At 51.6% G+C, this 19,397-nt stretch overlaps 1 protein-coding gene across 2 annotated transcripts in view; it reads right to left on the reverse strand.

Moving 5' to 3' along the window:
- URB1 (URB1 ribosome biogenesis homolog) overlaps positions 1–19,397 on the reverse strand; it is a 67,395-nt gene that overhangs the window by 14,025 nt on the left and 33,973 nt on the right. For both annotated transcript variants that reach the window (XM_082459722.1, XM_082459721.1), the window contains exons 19-30: positions 18,408–18,601; positions 16,420–16,674; positions 14,967–15,146; positions 12,669–13,524; positions 11,556–11,757; positions 10,684–10,867; positions 8,755–8,813; positions 6,948–7,141; positions 5,908–6,018; positions 5,750–5,813; positions 3,774–3,945; positions 3,283–3,385 (exon numbers count right to left, since the gene is read on the reverse strand). In XM_082459722.1, the coding sequence (XP_082315848.1) occupies positions 3,283–3,385; positions 3,774–3,945; positions 5,750–5,813; positions 5,908–6,018; positions 6,948–7,141; positions 8,755–8,813; positions 10,684–10,867; positions 11,556–11,757; positions 12,669–13,524; positions 14,967–15,146; positions 16,420–16,674; positions 18,408–18,601 (2,574 nt within the window). The remainder of the gene's footprint in view (positions 1–3,282; positions 3,386–3,773; positions 3,946–5,749; positions 5,814–5,907; positions 6,019–6,947; positions 7,142–8,754; positions 8,814–10,683; positions 10,868–11,555; positions 11,758–12,668; positions 13,525–14,966; positions 15,147–16,419; positions 16,675–18,407; positions 18,602–19,397) is intronic.

Genomic DNA, 19,397 nt, shown 5'->3' on the forward strand with positions numbered 1-19,397 from the left:
CTTAACCAGGACAATTATCAAGGATTAAGAGAAAAAGCACCCCACGTTTTACGGGCTTTGGCGGCAGTGCGGCTGTGCTGCCGGAGCGTAAAGAGCTGTTCGTCACGCCTCCTCTCACACCATCTCCTGGAGGCGGCCTGGCCAGGGAGCCTCATCACAGGGAGGGGTCCGTGGAGCCTGTGTCCAGTGGTCTGGTGAGAACCGCACATGGGCCTCCCTGTTCTGTGAGCTAGGAGCCAAAGAGTTCAGCCCGGTTCTCTTGAGGACAAGAATTTGCTGTGGAAAAAGCATTTGTCACTGCCATTGCTAACAGCCTTGGCTGGCCCTGCTTTTCAGCCAAGGACTCAAAGAAAAGAAGCAGTAAGGTTAAGAAAACAGGTTCCATTTTCAGCAAAGGGTTGACATGGAGCAGTGAGACTAGTTTCTCTGAAGCCTGGCCACCACACATACAAACTAATCACACACCCAATTTACGACTGCAGAATGTTTAGCAATACTTGGACCCAGGTGCCACTGCAGGAAGTAAAAACATGCTGTGGAGAACTTCTGCTACACACAGCATGGATGAAATCTCACACATATAATGTGGATAAATGAAGCTGATACAAAGAATATAAAGTGTTTAATGCCATTTACATAAAGTTCAAATACAGGACACTGGTCCCTACTGGGGAGGAAGGGGCCTGAGGAGGAGCTGCCGATTATGTTCTGTTCCTATCTGGCCGGTGGTTTCACCAAAACTTGAGCCATACATATATGATTTGCCTGGTTTCTATACATCACACTTCAATAAAAGTTTACTTAAAACATTGTTCATGTTTAGCTATCCACCAGGGCAACAGTAAATGGAATAGTAACTTTTTAAAAAATAATAAAACGAGGAAAAAGATTCGTGACTTAATTCAACCACAGTAAACCTTTGGCCATTATGCTGTTCACAGATTTCTGTTCTGTTCAACTTATCATTTTACTGCTAGGAATTTTCCTCTCCTGTTGAACTGGTGTACTTCCTTTTATCAGATGATGAAATTTGTTTAAAATATTATGCTTCCATTTTTTTTTGTTCTGGATTATAAGTAGCCCAGAGCAAAATTTAATGAACCTAGTTTTTCTTGGTTTGCTTGTTTGTTTTGCATATCTATTTCCCTATCCACTTATATGCTTTTTAAAATTTTCTACTTCACCGTGAATGATTTTGGTGTAACCAGTATTTTAAGCTACTGCAAATCCTTTCTGGGTAGACACGCTCTGCAAATTTTTCTACCTGTATTATACCAATAAAATGTAAAAGCGGCGGTATTTGGAGATTTCCCTAACTTGAAAGAGCATTTACTAGTTTCCTCTCTTCACAAAAGGCCTTCCAGATCCTGTCCTTCCCCCTTACCCCCACTATTCAAGATTCTGGGAAAAACACTGTCATGATTTTACTATTTCTCTACTGTTTTCCAAGCCTTTGCCTTCTGTCTCCTAAAAGCTCTACTGAAAGAGCAACAGACTAAATGATTTGTTATAATTCACTAAAGTTGCATCATATTTTTAGACTGTGGAAAATCTATTTTCATGTTTGATGAGAAACAGACTTAGCCAGCACTGCCAAGACCTGGGGGGAATCAAAGAGCGCAGTAGATGTGCCTCACTTAGCCGCTGCTTACAGCCACCAGGGCAGTTACGATATCTGCTGGCCATCGTCATCATCTGACATTTGCATGAAATGAAATGCCCCTGCTCTCCTGCAAAGAAACTCGGGCTCAGCCACAGAACCCAGTGTTCGTGGAGAGGCTAGTCTCTGAGAACACAGCCCTCTCACCTCTCTGTTAGGGACTAAGGGCAGTGCTGGAGGGTCAGCAAGTCCATAACGAAGAGCATTTGAGTATAAAGAGACCATCAAGTTTAAAAGGGGAGAAAACAGGGCAATCAGTGAGGCACGGTTTCCTGGTGCACCTAATCTACACGGCCAGCACAACCAGGAGGGAGGAGGAGTTAGGGAGCCCCTCAGGCATCACGCTGGCTGGTCCCCACTGGGCATCAGAGGGACCCTAATACAGAGGAAGGACGAGGCTCCCGCTTGGTGCCAGTGGAGGCCACGTGAGGAGCAGTAATGGCCACTCCTGCCCTCCCAGCCAGGAAGTGTCAGTGCAGGGGCGCCGGGACTCCCCAGCCCGGCAGTAACCGGGAGGAAGGACGAGGAGGAGAGATGGAGGATCGACAAACGGGGACAGGATCAGAACATCCATAGGCGAAAAAATGAAGCCGGACCTAAACTTCACACCTGATACAAACATTAACTCAAAAAAACTAACTCAAAATAGGCCACAGACTTAAATGTAAAACCTACAACTATAAAACTTTCAGAAATAAACATGGGAGAAATTCTTTAGGACGGAGCGATAGGCAAAGAGTTCTTAAGACCTGACACCAAAGCATGACCCATAAAAGGAAAAACTGATAAACTGGACTTCATCAAAACTGAAAACTGCTGCTCTTTGAAAAACTCTGTTAAGAAGGTGAAAAGATAAGCTACACAGTGGGAGAAAATATTTGAAAATCACGTATCAAACAAAGGACTAATAGGTACAATATATAAAGAAAACTCAACAGTAAAAACAAACAAACAAAACCCATTAGAATAAATGGGAAAAAGACGTGAACTGACGTTTTACCAAAGAGGATTACAGATGGTAAATAAGCCACAAGATGTTCACCATCATTAGCCATTAAGGAAATGCAAATTCAAACCACAGTGAGATAGCACTACACACCAATCACCGACAAAATGCCCCAAACCAACAGACCTGACCGGCCTGGGAATCAGACGCTGGTCTTTACCAGTGTGTACTGATACACGTTTCCGTTCTTTCTGTCTCTCCGAAGCACTCACCCACAAAGATTCCCACCCTCAGGGTAGCAGACACAAAATGCAATTTCAAAAATATACTTAAACCAAGAAAAAGCCAACCTTAGCAGGCTCTCACTCATTGTCAAAGACAAAATCTCTCATTTCTGCTGGTATGTGACCACTATTCAGTGAAAATTCAGAAAAGGCTCTTGTCATTAAAATTAGGAAGACATCAAAGGGACACTCCCAGATTTTAAAATTATAATTAAAAAAAAAAATCACTGTGTATTCAAAACATTAACTGTTACTTTGCTGAAAATCACTGGAATGGAAAGGTGAGAAGGCAGCTGAAGATCCTTCAAGAATTATTTTCAAGATTAAGGTCCTAATTCGGTAATTATGGTAATAATCATGCCCCCTCAACCCACCCCGAAGGCTGCAATTACCTGGCCTGGTCAATTCACTGAAGAGATGGAGGAGGAAACAGGGGTCATAAAGGTCACTGAGATCCATCGTGCTCCTGTCTTTAAATATCGGTTCCTGTGTGTCCTGAAATAGCCCGAGACAAACAGAAATGTGTGTTTCGACTGCGTAAGTGTAACACCATGTGAATGTTTACCCACTGTTACCTAGAGTTCAAATTATTTTGAATATTCAAGCCCATTAAAAAATGGTTCTATTAAATAAAAACAACAACAGTGCTTGTACATGAAATTATACCTTTGATATTTGCCTTTGTGGAAAGAAGTTATAAAAGAAACAAGTATGGCCAGTGCTGAAAAGTTCTGAAGCTGGGTGGTGGGTATATGGGTCCTGTCTCTGTACCTTTGCAGATGGTTGGAATTTTACTTATAAAAAGTTAACAAATCACAAGAAAAGCAGGGCTTGTATTTTACAGCGGCTAAAACCTGATGGCTTCCCCCTGGGCCCCCCGCACCTCGGGGGGCAGCAGCCTCCGGTTCTGGGGGAAGTGAAGGACAGTCTTCATCATGCGGTCCGGATCCAGCAGGCGGAGGATGTCCCCGACGCTCGGCTGCTGCCACAGTGACTTGCCCAGGCTCTGGCACGCCTTCTGATGCTCCACGGCCGCTGGGCCCCAGGGCAGCAGCCTAGAGCCGGACGGGAGAGCAGACTGGTCACAGGGCCCCATCGGGAACAGCGGTGCCGATGGTGCCGATGGCACCGCAGGTAGCTTTGTCGAGCAGCTAGCACGCCAGGCACTGAGTACATGTCCTGTGTGTTGTATCATTTAATCCCCATCATAACTTAGGGGGAAGGTGGGAGTGATGGAGAGGCTGACAATGATGAGGCTGGTGTGACAGTGTCGGGGATGATAGAGGCCAACACTTATGGAGAGTTTATGATGTGCCAGGCACTATTCTAAGCCTTTCAGGTGTATTCATTTCACTTAATCTGCACAGCTATCCCATAAGGTAGGTACTATTATCATCCCTATTTTGCAAATGCGGGAAGAGAGACACAGAGAGGATCTGGAACGTTGCTCAGCTGGTCCCCTGCCCAGCTGGTAAGTGGCAGAGCAGGAATTCAAATCTGGGGAGTCTGGCTCCAGTCTGTGCTGGACACAGCGGCAGAACCCTGGCAGCTCAGCGATGCTCTACTGATACAAACCTTTCCTCGCTGCCACGGGGCTGTGAGCGTACCAGGTCCACCTGCACAGCCATTGCGCTGCCCCCAGCTCTACCTTCCGCGCCACCAGTCCCCATGGCAGCCGCCCAGAGAGGTCACCTTGCCTTCCTCCTGGAAAGCGACTGAACCCGTCCGCGCCCAGGGCACCCTCGTGTGACTTCCATTAACCTGAGAGGGGGGTTCTGAGGCCGCGGGGGGTGGGTAGGACGGCTCGCTATTCACCGTGAGGGAGACTGCTTCTGTTTTCTCTCCTCTCCCTCATGTACACAGGGGCTGTTTATTGCAGAAAGAATACAACTGACGCAGCACCACCTCCGAGGCAGTAAGTGGGTGAGGCCACGAGGGAAAGGGAGAGACAGTGTTTATTCATGACCTGGGCTCTTTTAAGAGGCAGAAAATGGTTCTCTTTACTGTTTTTTTCCGGCGGGGGCGGGGGGCTTCTAGGCTAATACATCTTTAATCTTTAAAAAGAAAAAAAAAAAAGAATTCTACAAGGGAAATATTTTTTTCCCTTCCCTGCAGAGTTCTCCTGAACTATTTTTCTTGGCCCAGTAAGTTTACTTCCTGTCTCAGCACACAAAGCTCTTCTTATGTACTGGGCAGATGCTGGGGTGCTGGTCCCAAATTAAGGAGAAAAGAATCTAGGGCAGCAAAGAGAATCTCAGATGCTGTCTATGAATAGCTTAACCCCGGCCCTTGCAGAGCTCAGGCAGGGCCCAAAGGGAGAGGAATCAGCCCAGCCCCTCAGGGCCCAAAGCTGCGCTGGCCAAGGAGCAAGCGGCCCCTGGGAACCCAGGAGAGACAGACAGACAGACACAGAGACAGACAGACAGGAAAGAGACAAATCCAGGGACAGACACTGCGCGCGTGCACACACACACACATGCACGCACGCACACAAGGAAGAGGGCGGAATTAACATCCAGCCAGCGCTCCTCAGTCTTTTCCCAGATCCCTACCTAAGTCACTCCCACCTAAAGGAAGGCACCAAGAGAAAGGTTTTCAGAAGAATCAACTAAATGACCCCCAGGTCAGGAGTGAGTCCGAGGGCAGGTCTGTGACAGACACACACTGTCAACCAGTGAGGTGGCCCAGCCCAAACAGGCCCGGCCATCGGGGACCATCCTCCCAGTGAGAGGCCAGAGCAGCCCACGTTGGCAATGGTGTGTGAGCCGAGGGGTCCACCCAGCCCCCCTTTTCCCTGGGGGAGCTCACTGGGTGGGGCCTTCAAGGCCTGCCATTCTCACCTCCGGGCCCAGCGCTCACCTGAAGTTGACCAGGCTATGGTTGTTCTGTTCGTAGGCCCGCAGGAGAAGTAAGATCTTCTGGTCTAAAGTCAGTTGAGGGTCGGTTTAGAAAGCTTCCTGGTGACCCCCCGAGACCTTATACGCTCTGATCACACCGCCCGGTCCCCGCACCCTCACCCAGGACGCTGAGAGAGGCTCCGTAGGCCCCGAGGAGCACGGCGAAGTGGCTGCTCTCGCAGACAGAGGGACACAGCCTCACTGCCACCGACATCAGGTCCACCAGTGCTTCTGGAAGAAAAGAACACTGAGATGCCCAGCAGTACGGGGGATGGACACATGCAGAGTAAAAGTGGAGAAGGAAGCACTTCAGCAAACACAAATGCTTGAGCTATCCTTCTCTAGACAACACTGGTCCAAGGACTGTACCTGGTCCCTTCCCTGCTTTTTCCTTTTTTAAAATAAACACATCTTTGACGAGGCTGCCATCAGCCTCTCCAAGCCCCCTCCCAAACTTTAAGCATTTTTCTCCATGATTATGTTACCAAAATCTGTAATATTTCTACTCCTGCCTGAAAGCGGGGAGCCTTTCTACTTTTTCTACTGCCTGTACCAGGAACTTGGGTAAGGGTTCTCTCCAGTTTAGCAGTTTATTACAGACCAGCTCTGCAGTGATTCCTAACAGTTTGGGGATGTCAATTTTGTCTCTAAACAGGGTATGGCTTCGGGAGGGCAGGACCCCTCAGACCTCTGCCATCTCCCACAGCCTTCGCCATGCTAACGTAAACGCTCACCAAACCGACCAGGGAAGAAGCCTGGGCTGTATGATTCCCTAGCAGGGACCCACCAACAGGGACCTTCGAACCCTTCGCCCTTGATAAAAGTTTCAATCACCCCATTAAGACATTTAACGCAACTAAACAATTTCTCCCAGGTGAGAAACACCCCCTCCTAACTCCCCTTAACTCCCAGGTTTTAACCCTCGCCCACGATACGGCAGAAAACCTTAAATCTGGCTTCCGCAGGCCAGAATAGGCTCTGAAGAGAGGTGGTCTGCGTTTGCTGTGTGACCCCAAGTCAGAGGAAACACTTCTTGGGCTTGGATTTGACAGACATGAAATATTCGGATACCGTGCGGGTAATGCTTCCTTAGCTCTGAGAACACATGAAATCCGGGAATAAGCTCCGCGTCTGAAGCGGGAGGTGGGGTGAGGAATCACCTCTGATGGGGCTGCCTGGGGTTTCCTCCTCTCCAGCCGCCAGCAAAGTGGGCAGGAACAGGGAGTGCTGGGTGAGCATCATGTGGACCACTGAGAGCTGGGTGAGCCGCGAGCACGCGGCGCTTTCCGGGAGATACAGGAGCTGTACGGCAGCACGAAGGGCCTTTAAAAATGCATGGTCCTGATACCGAAATCTAGGAGGCAAGAACCAAAGGGAAAACTAGCTTCATAAACAATAGAAAACCTTTTTTCTCGACATTTTATTAAGGAAAACTTCCAACATGCCACAAAGGTGAGAATCCTAGAGTGCACGTACACCCGTCACCCACACCACCCACGCTGCTGCGGCACTCCTACAGCAGCACACACCTAGTCGCCCACCCGTCCCAGGGAGCACTTCTGACCTGGCCTACCTGCCGGCTCAGCTTCCCTCCTTCCTTCCTTTCAGCTACTCAAAACACCCCTCTAACGGTTCAGAAGCCTTCTCATCTTAAATCCCTTTAGAACCCACTAAAGAAATGAAAGCATCATGCTCTGGAGAAAAAAGTTTTTAGTCATATGTGAATATTGTTAAGAATCACTTAGCACACAGGGAGCGTTCTAGAAATGCAAATTAACCAAAGACTCAAAGAAATGTCGTCATGTCACGAAGGTAATCCTCGGTTGCCATTAACCTCTGACCCACCTTCACTTATTTCTCTCTCTTGGGTGTTTTTCTCTGTTTCAAATTGATGAATAATCAGGGAAATGAAAATTACAGGTGCAATGAAATACCGTTTCATGGCTACCTGACTGCCAAAAAGAAAGAGTCTGACCACATCAACTGCTGGTGAGGAAGTGAGGACAAAACGAACTTCCATACCATGTTACGTTAGCTTGGAGAACAAATCAAAAAATCTTGTAAAACTGGAGCTGTGCCCACATTAAGAGCCAGCAAGTGACCCCTCCCCCAGAAAATCTGGCACCTGGGTGCAAAGAGACATGCAACGTTCACTGTAGGGTCGGGAGGGAGGAGGGAAGGAAAGAAGGGAGGTCCTGTCCATGAGTAGGACGCTGGCTACATGAACCGGGGTACGGTCGTAAGACAGAATGCCCCACAGCAGTAAAAAGCAATGACTTGGATCTCCATGTATCAACATGGGTAACTCAAAAACTTCTGAGTGCAAAAAAGGGACAATAAAGTGATACATCTGTATACAATGTCAAACTCAATAAACACTGTTGTTTATTGTTTAGAGACATACTGACATGCAACCAAAGTGTTAAACACACAGGGCCATGACAAAACTCAACCTCAGAAGAGTGACACTTTGGGTCAAGGGAGGGAAAAGACGCAATTAGGGCAAAGAGAGAAAACTGTCAGCATTTATTAAATCTGGGTGCTCTTGTATTGTTCTCTGCACATTTCTGGCTTTTAAAAAATATTTCAGTAAAAAAATTTATTTATTATTATTTTTTTCGGCCATGCTGCGTGGCTTGTGGGATCTTAGTTCCCTGACCAGGGATCGAACCCGGGTCCTTGGCAGTGGGAGCGCAGAGTCCTAACCACTGGACCACCAGGGAATTCCCAAAAAATATTTCATTTTTTAAAGGCTGCTTCTCTCATCGCTGTTAGAAGGACACACATGTCAACGGGCAAATCATTTTCCCTCCCCAACATTGCTGTCTCGTCTCGTCTGCCCAAAATGGGAGCAGTATCTGCTCCACCACGTCCTTTACGCTAATAACAAGCTACACCACCGGCCCTGCACCAGCAAAGACACTCGCCGCCTTACCGAACAGCACCAAGAAGATAAATTCAACTTACTTGAGTCCAGTCTTCACAAATTTCTGCCAGTCACCAGGATCAATTTCACTAAGTGAATTCTAGGAATAAAGTAAGCAAGAAATATATGTGGAATATCTGAATTAATTTAAAATAGAGGACACAGAATTTAAATTACAGCCCTAGAGTAAATATGGAATATAGTTATCTAAGTAATTCGCAAAAGCTTGTAGTTACTTCTTACTGTGATTTTTAAAATTGTTTTGTTATTTCCATTAGTAGCTCTGTCTTAGCATACCTATGATCACCAAATGACCACAAGAAAATTCCCAAGTAGCTGTGTAACTTTCCCCTTTGTCCACCACTCTGAATAGCACTGACTGATCTGCGACACACAGAGGTGCAGCCACATGTGACTGTTTAAACACATGAGAGAACGTCTACCCAGAGCAAGACCACTGCGCCCTAACAGGGCCAACGTAGGTGCACAGTCCCTGACGTGGAGAAAAATCTCCACACATGGTGCATTATGTTACATCGGAAGAGTGGCTGCTCTGGAGGGAAGGGGACCACCTGGGAGAAAGCACAAGAGAGTTTTCTGGAATGATGAAAATCTTGGATAGCAGTGTGGGCACAGGGGTCGTGTATCTGTCAGCACTAAACTACACACTTAAGACCTCATATTCCACGAGATGAAAACCACACCTCAGTTACAAGGAAAGGGCTGTTGGAGATGCTGATAGCGGGGAGGCTGTGCACGTGTGGGAGAAGGGGGCACGTGGCAACTCTGAGTTTCCACCCAATTTTGCTGTGAACCTAAAACTGCTCTAAAAAATTAAGTCTGTTAAAAAAGGGGTGGGGGGGAAGCAAGAGAGAGAGAGAAAGAAAACAGCAAAGTGGGGTAAGGAGGGAGGCCTGTCCCGAGAACACAAATCCCTTGAAGAGCACAGCCCAGCACCCCCGGCTCCACAGCTCGGTTCCCTTACATCTCAGGAATGCTCCACCTCCTCTTTCCTAGCTCTACTGGGTCAGGTTCCTACATGCCTTAAGTTCACAATCTTGTAACACAACACATTAAGTTCTTCCGGATGCTAATTATCTCTGTGCAAAAATGTAACATTAAAAATAAAAGAAAATAAAGGCCCAAAACAGCTAAATATTTCCAAATTTTATGAAAGCTCTAAACTCACAGAGCCAGGAAGCTCGTTGAACCCAAAGCACAGAAAACCTGAAGAAACGACTCTCGGGCATATCGTAATCATATTGTTTAAGCAATGTAAAAAAAAAAATCCTCAAAGCAGCTGGAGAAAAAAGGCATCATGTAAAGAGAAATACGGATAAGAATGAGAGATTTCTTATCACAAACAATGCACACCAGAAGACAGTAAAGCAACATCTTTAAAATGCCTGAAGAAAATAAAAACTGTTAACCTGGAATTTTGCACCCAGTGAAACTCTTCCTAACTCAACCTGAGGCCAGTATTACCTGTTCCTAAAGCCAGACAAGGACACTGCAAGAAAATAAAATTATAAGCTAATACTCCTCATGCACACAGATACAAAATTTCTTGGTAAAATGTCAGCAAATCAAATCCAGCACTATATAAAAATGACAACATATCATGACCAAGTAGATTTATTCTAGGAATGCAAGGGTGGTTTAACATTCAAAAATCAGTTAATATAATTCACCCCATTAACAGTCAAAACAAAAAACAATACCATATAACCATCTCAGTAGATGCGACAAAAAAGCATCCCGACAAATTCCTGCAACATTCCTGATAAAAGACGGCTCATCATTGCAGAGTTTGCCCTCCTCCGGCCCTTCGCCTCCTAGACATGGCTCCTCTCATCCCCCACCAGGTGGAATTCACGCCACCTGGCTTGAATGTATCTGCAAGCCTGGGTTTGTCTATCTCACTCTTTCCCTTAAAAATTTAACCCGGGGCTCTAATAAGAGACACCGACCAACAGTTCGTTTAATCTTAGCAGCATCTGCTCCTCTCGATCCTGGGTACCATCATCTTGCTGGCCGCCGCTAAAGGACGCGATCAGCCACTGTACACAGGCCTCCAGCAGAGTCTTTTTCCAAGCACGCAGCTCTTCTGCCGACCCTTCCAGGACAGCCAAGACAGAGTCAGCCACGATCCAACTGCGGCAGAAGACAAAAGTCAGAGTTACAGGCATGGCCCAAATCCCTCTAGCTTTAAGTATATATAATCCAACATCACAGTGGGCCACATAAGGCAGATGCCCTGAGCCCTGGTCCCTACACTAACTACCCAAGCACAGAGATCACAGGCTTCCCCTGCCCCTTACGCAAACTTCAAAGACGTATCAGAACTTTTACGACTAGGGGAAACACTATTAGCACACCAGAAAAGGGATATATTGTCCAGACTTTGTCTAGATCAGGCTATCTCAGCCTCAGCGCTACTGACATTCTGGGCCAGATAATTCTCTCTTTGGGGGGAGGGGAGGGGGCCTGTCCTATGCGTTACAGGATATTTAGCAGCACCCTTGGCCTCCACCCTCTAGCAGCCAGAAGCAACAAGCCCCCCATACCCATATCGTGACAGTAAAAGATGTCAGGCATTGCCAAATGTTCCCTGGAGTGGGCAAAATCACCCCTGGTTGATAACCACGGCTCTAAGGGAATCAGAACCACCCACTTATGGAGATGAACTTGCTCCAGCCAGGATGGAAGTAGAGTTCTCGGAGGAACTGCGTTCTCCCCAACTGCACAACAGCAATGCAGCAATTTCCACTGCTTTATAACCACTACAGGGAAAAGGGAAGCTGAGACAGGGAGAGCCATTAAACAATCTGAGCCTTCATACCTCTTGTGACCGCCTGGAGTCTGAAGCAAGCGGGGCAATCGGTCCATGAGGACATGGAGGTCCTTGGCTCTTGCAAATGGGACCAGCTGGGCCAGGATCTCCTGATGCAGCCCAGACTCTAGGGGCCCATCAGCACTGAGAAGCCTGGTCTGCAGCGGCCTCCACAGGGCCTTCCTCAAGACAGGAATGACAGCAGAGGATACTGGGGCAGACAAACAGGAGAGGGAGGTGAACACCGCGGAGCACTACAACCAGCTCACAAGGGCTGACGGCTCTATCTCAGGAAACTTGTGACCTGCGTGATGCCACACTGGTAGCACGAGACTGACCACGGCAGGAGCTGTGACGCCACGGAAATCGGCAAATGCTACAAATCAGTCTCCCCCAAGAGTCAGCGGCTAAAACATTTACCAGCACGACACTGGTCACCTCTCATCACTCAACCCTGACAGGGACTGTTCAGTCCCGCAGGCCCTGGGTACAGCCCCAGCTCGAGGGTCGTGACGAGACGCTGAGCACTCAAGTCCTGAACTCACTCGGGAACAAGAAGAGCACCGAGAACCACTGGCCGGAAGACGCCCTCCTGCAGGGGCGCTCTTACTTTTTAAAAACATCTGTTATCGATGATGTGAAGCTATGCAGCACAGAGGTAAAGCAGTGAGCGAAAAGTCATTCATACACACGACAAAAATGAATTAAATTAAATTGGAGGTGATCAGAAAGTGCCTTGGATCTGAAACCCAATGGGTGGAGAGAGAAGAGAGAGCTGGGCCCAGCTGAGTGCCTCGGCTCAGCACGGACTCACCAACGCTCCCAACGGTGGGGAGAGGGGGACGGGGCAAAGGACCATCACCCGAGCCACTCCCTCAACCTAACAAGACCCAGCCGGGGTCGCTCCTTCCTTGGCCCCCAACGGCCATAGCTACCGCCCACCGCCGGCCCCAGCTTCCCGTGGGTAACTCAGGGTCGATGGGAGCTCCATCCTCAGAGCTGGGTCAGATATCGGAGGAGAAACAGAACTAAACGACACCCCCAGAACGTGGAGTCCCAGGGCTTAAGGGCGGACACACAGTTCTCAGCCCTCCCGGCTGCCCAAAGCCCCCCTTCCTGTACCTCCTGCGGGGCGCGTGAAGTGCTCCCGGGTCCTGCGCTGGAGGTACGTGTGGACGACAGGGAGGAAGTCGTCCAGGGCCTCCTGCAGGCAGAGCCCCAGGCTGGCCCGCCCGCACCACCGCTCAAACCGCAGCACGTGGGGACAGCTGTGCTGCAGGAGCAGGGCCACGGTGCCCAGGGCCGCCGGCGTCCGCCGGGCCAGGCAGTAGTCGAGCAGAGCGACCCCGACGGCGGGGGCCAGAGCCGGCTCTCTCTGCAGAGCCTGGAGGAGCACGGCATCCAGCTCGTCCACGGCCAGCGTGGGCAGCAGAGCCCCCAGGCCTCTCACGTACTCGGAGGCCCAGAGGAGCTCGCCGCTCTGCAGCTGCTCCTGGGGGCGGCTGGTCAGCAGCTGGACCAGGGTCTCCCCGAGAGCGTTCAGGTGCCTCTCCTTCTGGCGGGACTCAGTGGGTCGTTGGGCCACCAGGTGGGCCTTGGGCAGGCTCAGCAGGGCCAGGGTGACCTCCCGGAGCTGGGCGCCCTCCATGTACGGGTGCAGTCCCTGCAGGGCTTCGAGCTGAGGAAGGGTCTTTGGCATCGGCGTGGCTGCGCGGGCCCTCCGGTTCCGCAGCTCTTTCAGGACACTCTGGGTGACGGCCTCCGAGTACTTGGCCAGGAGGCCCAGCTGACCAAGGCCCTGGAGGACTGGGGCACTCGCCACCAGCAGCGGAAGGACGCCCGCGCTGAGGTGGGCCGCCAGGAGCTTCACGAGGACGGGACTGAGGGTGTGCGGGGGAAGCGCCTGCTGCTCCAGGGCCAGGTACCAGCCCTCCAGCGTGGGGTGCGTGAGGATGGCCACGAGCACCTCCTCCAGCGTCTGAAACACAGGGACAGGGCCCAGACCTCACCCACGGCCCAGGCAGCAGCGGCCACTGAGGAGGACGGAGAGCAGAAAGCAGCTTCCCTAAGCCACTCCACCCTCAAGCTCACGTCCCAGTGCCCCTCTCAGGGGTGCCCACAGCACCCCAACCCAAGCCCACAGCTCTTACCCCATCGTAACGCACCTCCTCCCCTGTACAACAATGGGGCCCGGACTGTGACTCAGTCAGTGACCCCCAGACCGGCAGGAATCTGATGAACGCAGCCTGAATGAATTCACTGTGCAGTAAAACTCTCTCCACAGTCACTCAGGCAGGGCCGGGCCACGCAGAAATGCCAAAGTGGGAGGACGATCAATTGTCTCCTGGTTCCTCCCTAGCAGCCCTGCCCTCCTAAATAAATCTGGTTGAGGGACGTGGGTACCACCCGACAACCAGGGCAGGGCTACCCTGGCTCCGGAGAGAGTCCGTGGCTGGGGAAGATGGGTAGGGGTTGAACGATCCCGAACTGAAGGTGAGCCTGCGTCCACTTTCAGAAGGAGACTGGGCCTCCAGTGACCCCCTGAGGAACTAGCTCTGACCCCGAGACTAGTTTAAACCACCGAGCAGAGAGCAGCTGAGTGTGCTTTGCTGGATTAGACGATGATTTGATGCAGCCTCGCTGAACACGATTCCTAGCCAATGAAGTCACCCAGTCCCCGGGGACAGAAATACATTTTTTTCCTTATTTACTCTTCAGGAAGGAAAGAGGAGCCTATCACACTTTCCAACTGAGCTCTCCCAAATAGAAAGAAAAACAGAAAAGCACACATCAGGAGTGCTTTGCCCAACGACTGGCTAACAGGTGGTCTTGCACCAACAAATGCCTCCCCCCCAAGAAAGCCCCCTTGGAGATCAAAGGAAGGGAGCCATGCATTCGACTGTGAACTGAGGAACATGCCTGCACCCAAACCCAGTACAACAGGTCAAATGGCAAATGGTGAGAGATTCAGCCTGGCCCCAGTTAAAAAGCTGACTCCCGAGACTGCCAGCAGGAGAGGACGGCTCACTCTTCCCCAGGCAGAGTGGTCGCTGTGTGTACTCATGATGAAGGGCCCCACCCACTGCCCAGCCTTTACTCAACACAGGCTGCAACCCTTTAAGAGGAAAATACACAGTCCGAGTCCTCAGGATGCTCACGGCACAGCGGGAGGGAAAGTGACGGCAGCAGGGCAAGTGTGGGCACAGAAGTGACTGGAAAGATGGACGCCCCAAGTAAACCGTACTTCTCTCGGGGTGGGGGGATGGTGCTTAGTGCCTCCTCTGGACTTCTCTGCACCTCCCTACTTCCCTGCAGTGAATACATACTTGCTTTTAACCAGAATGGAGGGAAAGCCAGTGGCTGTGACCTCACAGGAAAAGGCGAACCGGAAGGAGACCCAGGGAGGAAGGGCGGCGGTACCTTGTCATTGGCCAACTCCAGCGAGGCCATGGACTCCACGTCCAAAAAGAGGTCAGACTCAGCCTGGGCGGCCTGGCACTTCTGCTGGTTCTGGGCGTCCAGCTGCTGACAATGGATGACCAGGCGCCTGAGGAGGTCCAGGAGGAACTGCAGCAGGGGAGGCCCCGTCCTCCTGCCCAGCTGTGAGGACGAAAGACACAAGACCCTCAGGCCCAGGAAGGGCTAACAGTCACCAGAACAGAGACTGCTGGGTCGCACCAGGGCCAGAAGGGGCGAGTTGCGAGAAACAAGAATCAAGGAGGGTAGCAGGCTAAAATGGCAACTCCCCGTAAACTGCCAACAACCTCAAAGTCATTTCTTTTTTTTCTTTTCTTATAAAAGTTTTTAAATTTTATTTATTTATTTTTGGCTGCATTGGGCCTTCGTTGCTGCGTGTGGGCTTTCTCTAGTTGCAGCGAGCGGGGGCTACTCTTTGTTGCAGTGCGCGGGCCTCTCATTGCACTGGCTTCTCTTGTTCCGGAGGACAGGCTCTAGACTCATGGGCTCAGTAGTTGTGGCACATGGGCTCAGTAGTTGTGGTTCGCGGGCTCTAGAGCACAGGCTCAGTAGTTGTGGCGCACGGGCTTAGTTGCTCTGCGGCATGTGGGATCTTCCCAGACCAGGGCTCGAACCCATGTCCCCTACATTGGCAGGCAGATTCCTAATCACTGCGCCACCAGGGAAGCCCTCAAAGTTATTTCTTAATAAGACATGTCCTCCTAAATCTTGTTGAAACACACAGATTTATTTGGACCAAGATGAGGGCGAAAGGCCCACCTCAGAACCTAAACTAAGGGACTTCCCTGGTGGTCCACAGGCTAAGACTCTGCACTCCCAATGCAGGGGTCCCGGGTTCAATCCCTGGTCAGGGAACTAGATCCCACATGCCGCAACTAAGAGTTTGCATGCCGCAACTAAAAAAGATCCCGCACGCGGCAACTAAGACCCAGAGCAGCCAAATAAATAAATATTAAAAAACAAACAAACAAACAAAAACAAACCTAAACTAAAAATCTGTAAACCACCTCAGGGACAGAAGGCCCAACAATGAGCCGCCGAATTAAAACTCATAAAGGAAGAGGGGACGCCTGGTCGTGCCGCGGACCCGCTCAGCCGTGCGAAGGGCCCCGCCCGACCTCAGCTGCCCCAGCGACCACGTTCAGCTGCGCGTGGCTCCCAGTCTGAGATCTGCGCCTCTGCTCCAGGGAGAGGGCACAGCACCAGCAGCCGAGGCTCCCACGCCGCGGCCCGCTCGGGGCCCTGCACGCTGGCCACCGCCCTCCCCGTGTGTGGACAAACGGGGCGACAGCGGGGCGCCAGGACTCCATCCACACCATCACTCAGTGTGGACCCGACCGGCAGAAGGCCACACTCTCTGCAGGTGGCAAAGCCAGGGAGCGGGGGCAGCGCTGACCTGGCCGAAGTTCTCCACAGTGCTCCTGACATACAGCAGCAGGTGTTTGGCGGAGCGCAGGGCCTGGTGCATCGGGAGCTGCAGGAGGGCAGCCCGCAGCTGCCCCTGGACCCCCTCGTCCAGGAGCGGGAGTGCGCCCTGGCCCTGGCCCTGGCCCTGACCTTGGCCCTGGCCGGCGTAGGCCATCTGCAGCAGGGCACTGAAGGAGGGGGCAGGGGGGTCCGGCGGGGCAGGGCTGCCCGACGTCTGCAGCGCCTGGGAGACAGCAGAGGAGGGAAGAGAAAAGACAGCTCAGCACCGGGGCAAAGGGCACAGGGTGCTACAACAGGGACAGGGCGACACACACACAGAGGGACGTTTCACAGAAGTCACCTACTGACACTAAAATCTACGTGAGCCTGCGGCATTTTATTCAAGTCAAGTCCCAACACGCTCAGTCACACGTATTTTCCTAGCGTGTGTCCACGTGAGGGCACTGAGCCGGGGAGGTATTACACACTCTGGAGAACAGGAGCCGCACGGCACACAGACAGGATTTTACTCACAGGAGTCACTGTGATTAATCCCTGGAAACTGGGAAATGCCACCGTGGGAAGGAGCCGGCTGGGTGAGCTGCACGCCTTCCAAAGGCCTCCCCCGGGAGGACGGGAGGATGAGAGGACATGGCCGGACGGAAGATAAGTTCTTGAAGTCATTCCGTCTCCAAGTGGGTCGTTTCTTCTAACTTAATTCCCAAACTGCCTTCTTTATTCACCCCACGTGGCTTTTCTTGTTATAACTCCAAACACTGTTTCCTAAGGCCAATACAACTAGGCTGTATGGTGCCCTGAAACTCAGCGGGGCTCGACCCTGGACCAGCAACAGCATGACCCGGGAACTTGGTAGAAATGCAAATTCCCAGGCCCGCCCCAGACCTGCTGAATCACACGCCCAGCGACCACGTCTGAACGAGCGTCTGGGGAATCCTGACGCGCCCTCACGGGTGAGAACCGCCGAGTGCCTGACTCCACGGAGTGGACGCCTACACTTGGAGCACCGTGCAGCACAGCACGGACTGCTAACACCCACGGAAGCGGCTGTGTGCCCCTGACCACCTCCTGACCGCGGCCCGTCAGGCGGGGAAGGCGGTGATAGCTGTGATGGGCCTGGGCTCCGGAGCCCAGAGGCCTGCCTGAATCCTGAGTCCACCACTGCCTGGGGGCGGAACTGCTCTGAACCTCAGTTTCCCCACGTGTACCAGGAGGATAGTTAAGTCCAGACCCCTCTCTGCATTGTGAGGATTAAATGGCGTAAAATACGTGTGATGCACTTAGGGATGAGGCCCTAACAGACCGTGAACGTGCAATCAACACAGGCTTCTGCTACCAAGTTCATAAGAGGAAGAGGTCCTCCTGAGCTGCCTGCTTTGTCAAGCACAGCCACAACTGAGTGAATACACAAAAGCACACACACAAGGTGAATTTCTTGCTCCACCCAGAAATCCTAAGCACGCTGCATCAGAGCCAGACCTGCAGCACCCCTTTTAAGAATGCAGTCCCCACCAAGAGAAAACCATTTCTTTCTTTCTTTTTTCACTTTCCCGTCTAGCAGAGCGTAGCCTGCTAGCGGCCTTCAGGTCCAACCGCTGAGCACGCCAAGTCTAGGGGCCACTGAGGTGTGCAGACGGGGGCCGTGAGGCGAGCGCGCACGCACCACTCGGGAAGGGAGGAGACCCCGCCCCCAACCCCAGCCTCAAAGCCCAAACGTGCAGCCAGCGGGGAATTCAGTTCTGCTGCATCGCGGAGCCCCTCGGGGTCTCGTCACATTAGCTGAGCGGCAGAGACACAACGTGCCTTCCTCTCCTACTCTGGGGAAACGAGAAGGTGAAGACCGTTCACCCTGTTAAGCTGTGAAAGCTACACAGCTGGGGTACAGCCCGCTGCGGCCCACAGGGAGGAACCTCCGGGGTTTCCTAGGTTTCCGCAGGCGTGGTGGTCGCCGCAGCTCACCAAGGCCTCTCGGGCTGGCTCCGGGATCCAGAGGCTGTAGTATCTGTTGAACCTGCACAGCTGATGGCAGCAAGGTGGGATCGGAGGCTCCAACTTGTCGTAAGACTGAAGCAGAAGACACAGAGCCAGCGGGTCTCTCTGGGTGTGGAGGAGGTCCGTCAGCACCCGTGTCAGATACGCCACGATGCTTTCTCCTGCAAAGGAGGGAGACACAGCGGGGAGAGGCTTGCTGGGACCGCCCTTCTGTGACCCATCAGTAACACCAACTCCCACCCATAATTCAAGACCCAGAAAGAGTCATAACCATTCTGCAAGCGATCACACAACCATGCTGGAAGGCAGATGCTACCACTGCAGACCATGCCAGACTCTTATTAAACACAGAGCACACAGTCAGACTTAGGGTGCTGAGGCCCAGAAGTGGAGACCCAGGCACTGAAGAGGTGAGGCCAAGGCCACCCGGGACAGGGACTTGCTTGGTGCAAACCAATCCATTTCCACTTCCTTGGCACACAAGCCTCCCTTGCAGTTAGGCTGGGACCACACGACTCGCTTAGCCACTTCCAGGCCTGGCCAGAACACCTCTGCTTGACTGTCCACTCTCTCTTCCTCTTCCACAGTGACCTTGGAAGCCATATGTTGAGATGGCACAGCTACAGGATGGGAGCAGCCAGGATCCCCGAGCTACCTCCTGGACAACAGCCACCCAGGAGAGCACCTGAGCTGTCCTGGACTATGACAAGGTCGAGAGAGAGACCTTTATTCCGTAAGCCACTGACGCACTGGGGCGCATGTGTTACTGCAGCAAAGCCTGAGCAATCCTGACTGACTACACCATTGCGATCTGTGAGTGCTGTCTTGGGTCTATGTTGCCTGGACACCCAGTAAGGATGAAGGACTTGTACCTTAGCATCAAGATATCAAGAATAAATACTGGGGCTTCCCTGGTGGCGCAGTGGTTGAGAATCTGCCTGCTAATGCAGGGGACAC

This window comes from Balaenoptera physalus, assembly GCF_965194825.1.
Source record: "Balaenoptera physalus genome assembly, chromosome: 4".
In the NCBI taxonomy this organism is placed as follows: domain Eukaryota; kingdom Metazoa; phylum Chordata; class Mammalia; order Artiodactyla; family Balaenopteridae; genus Balaenoptera; species Balaenoptera physalus.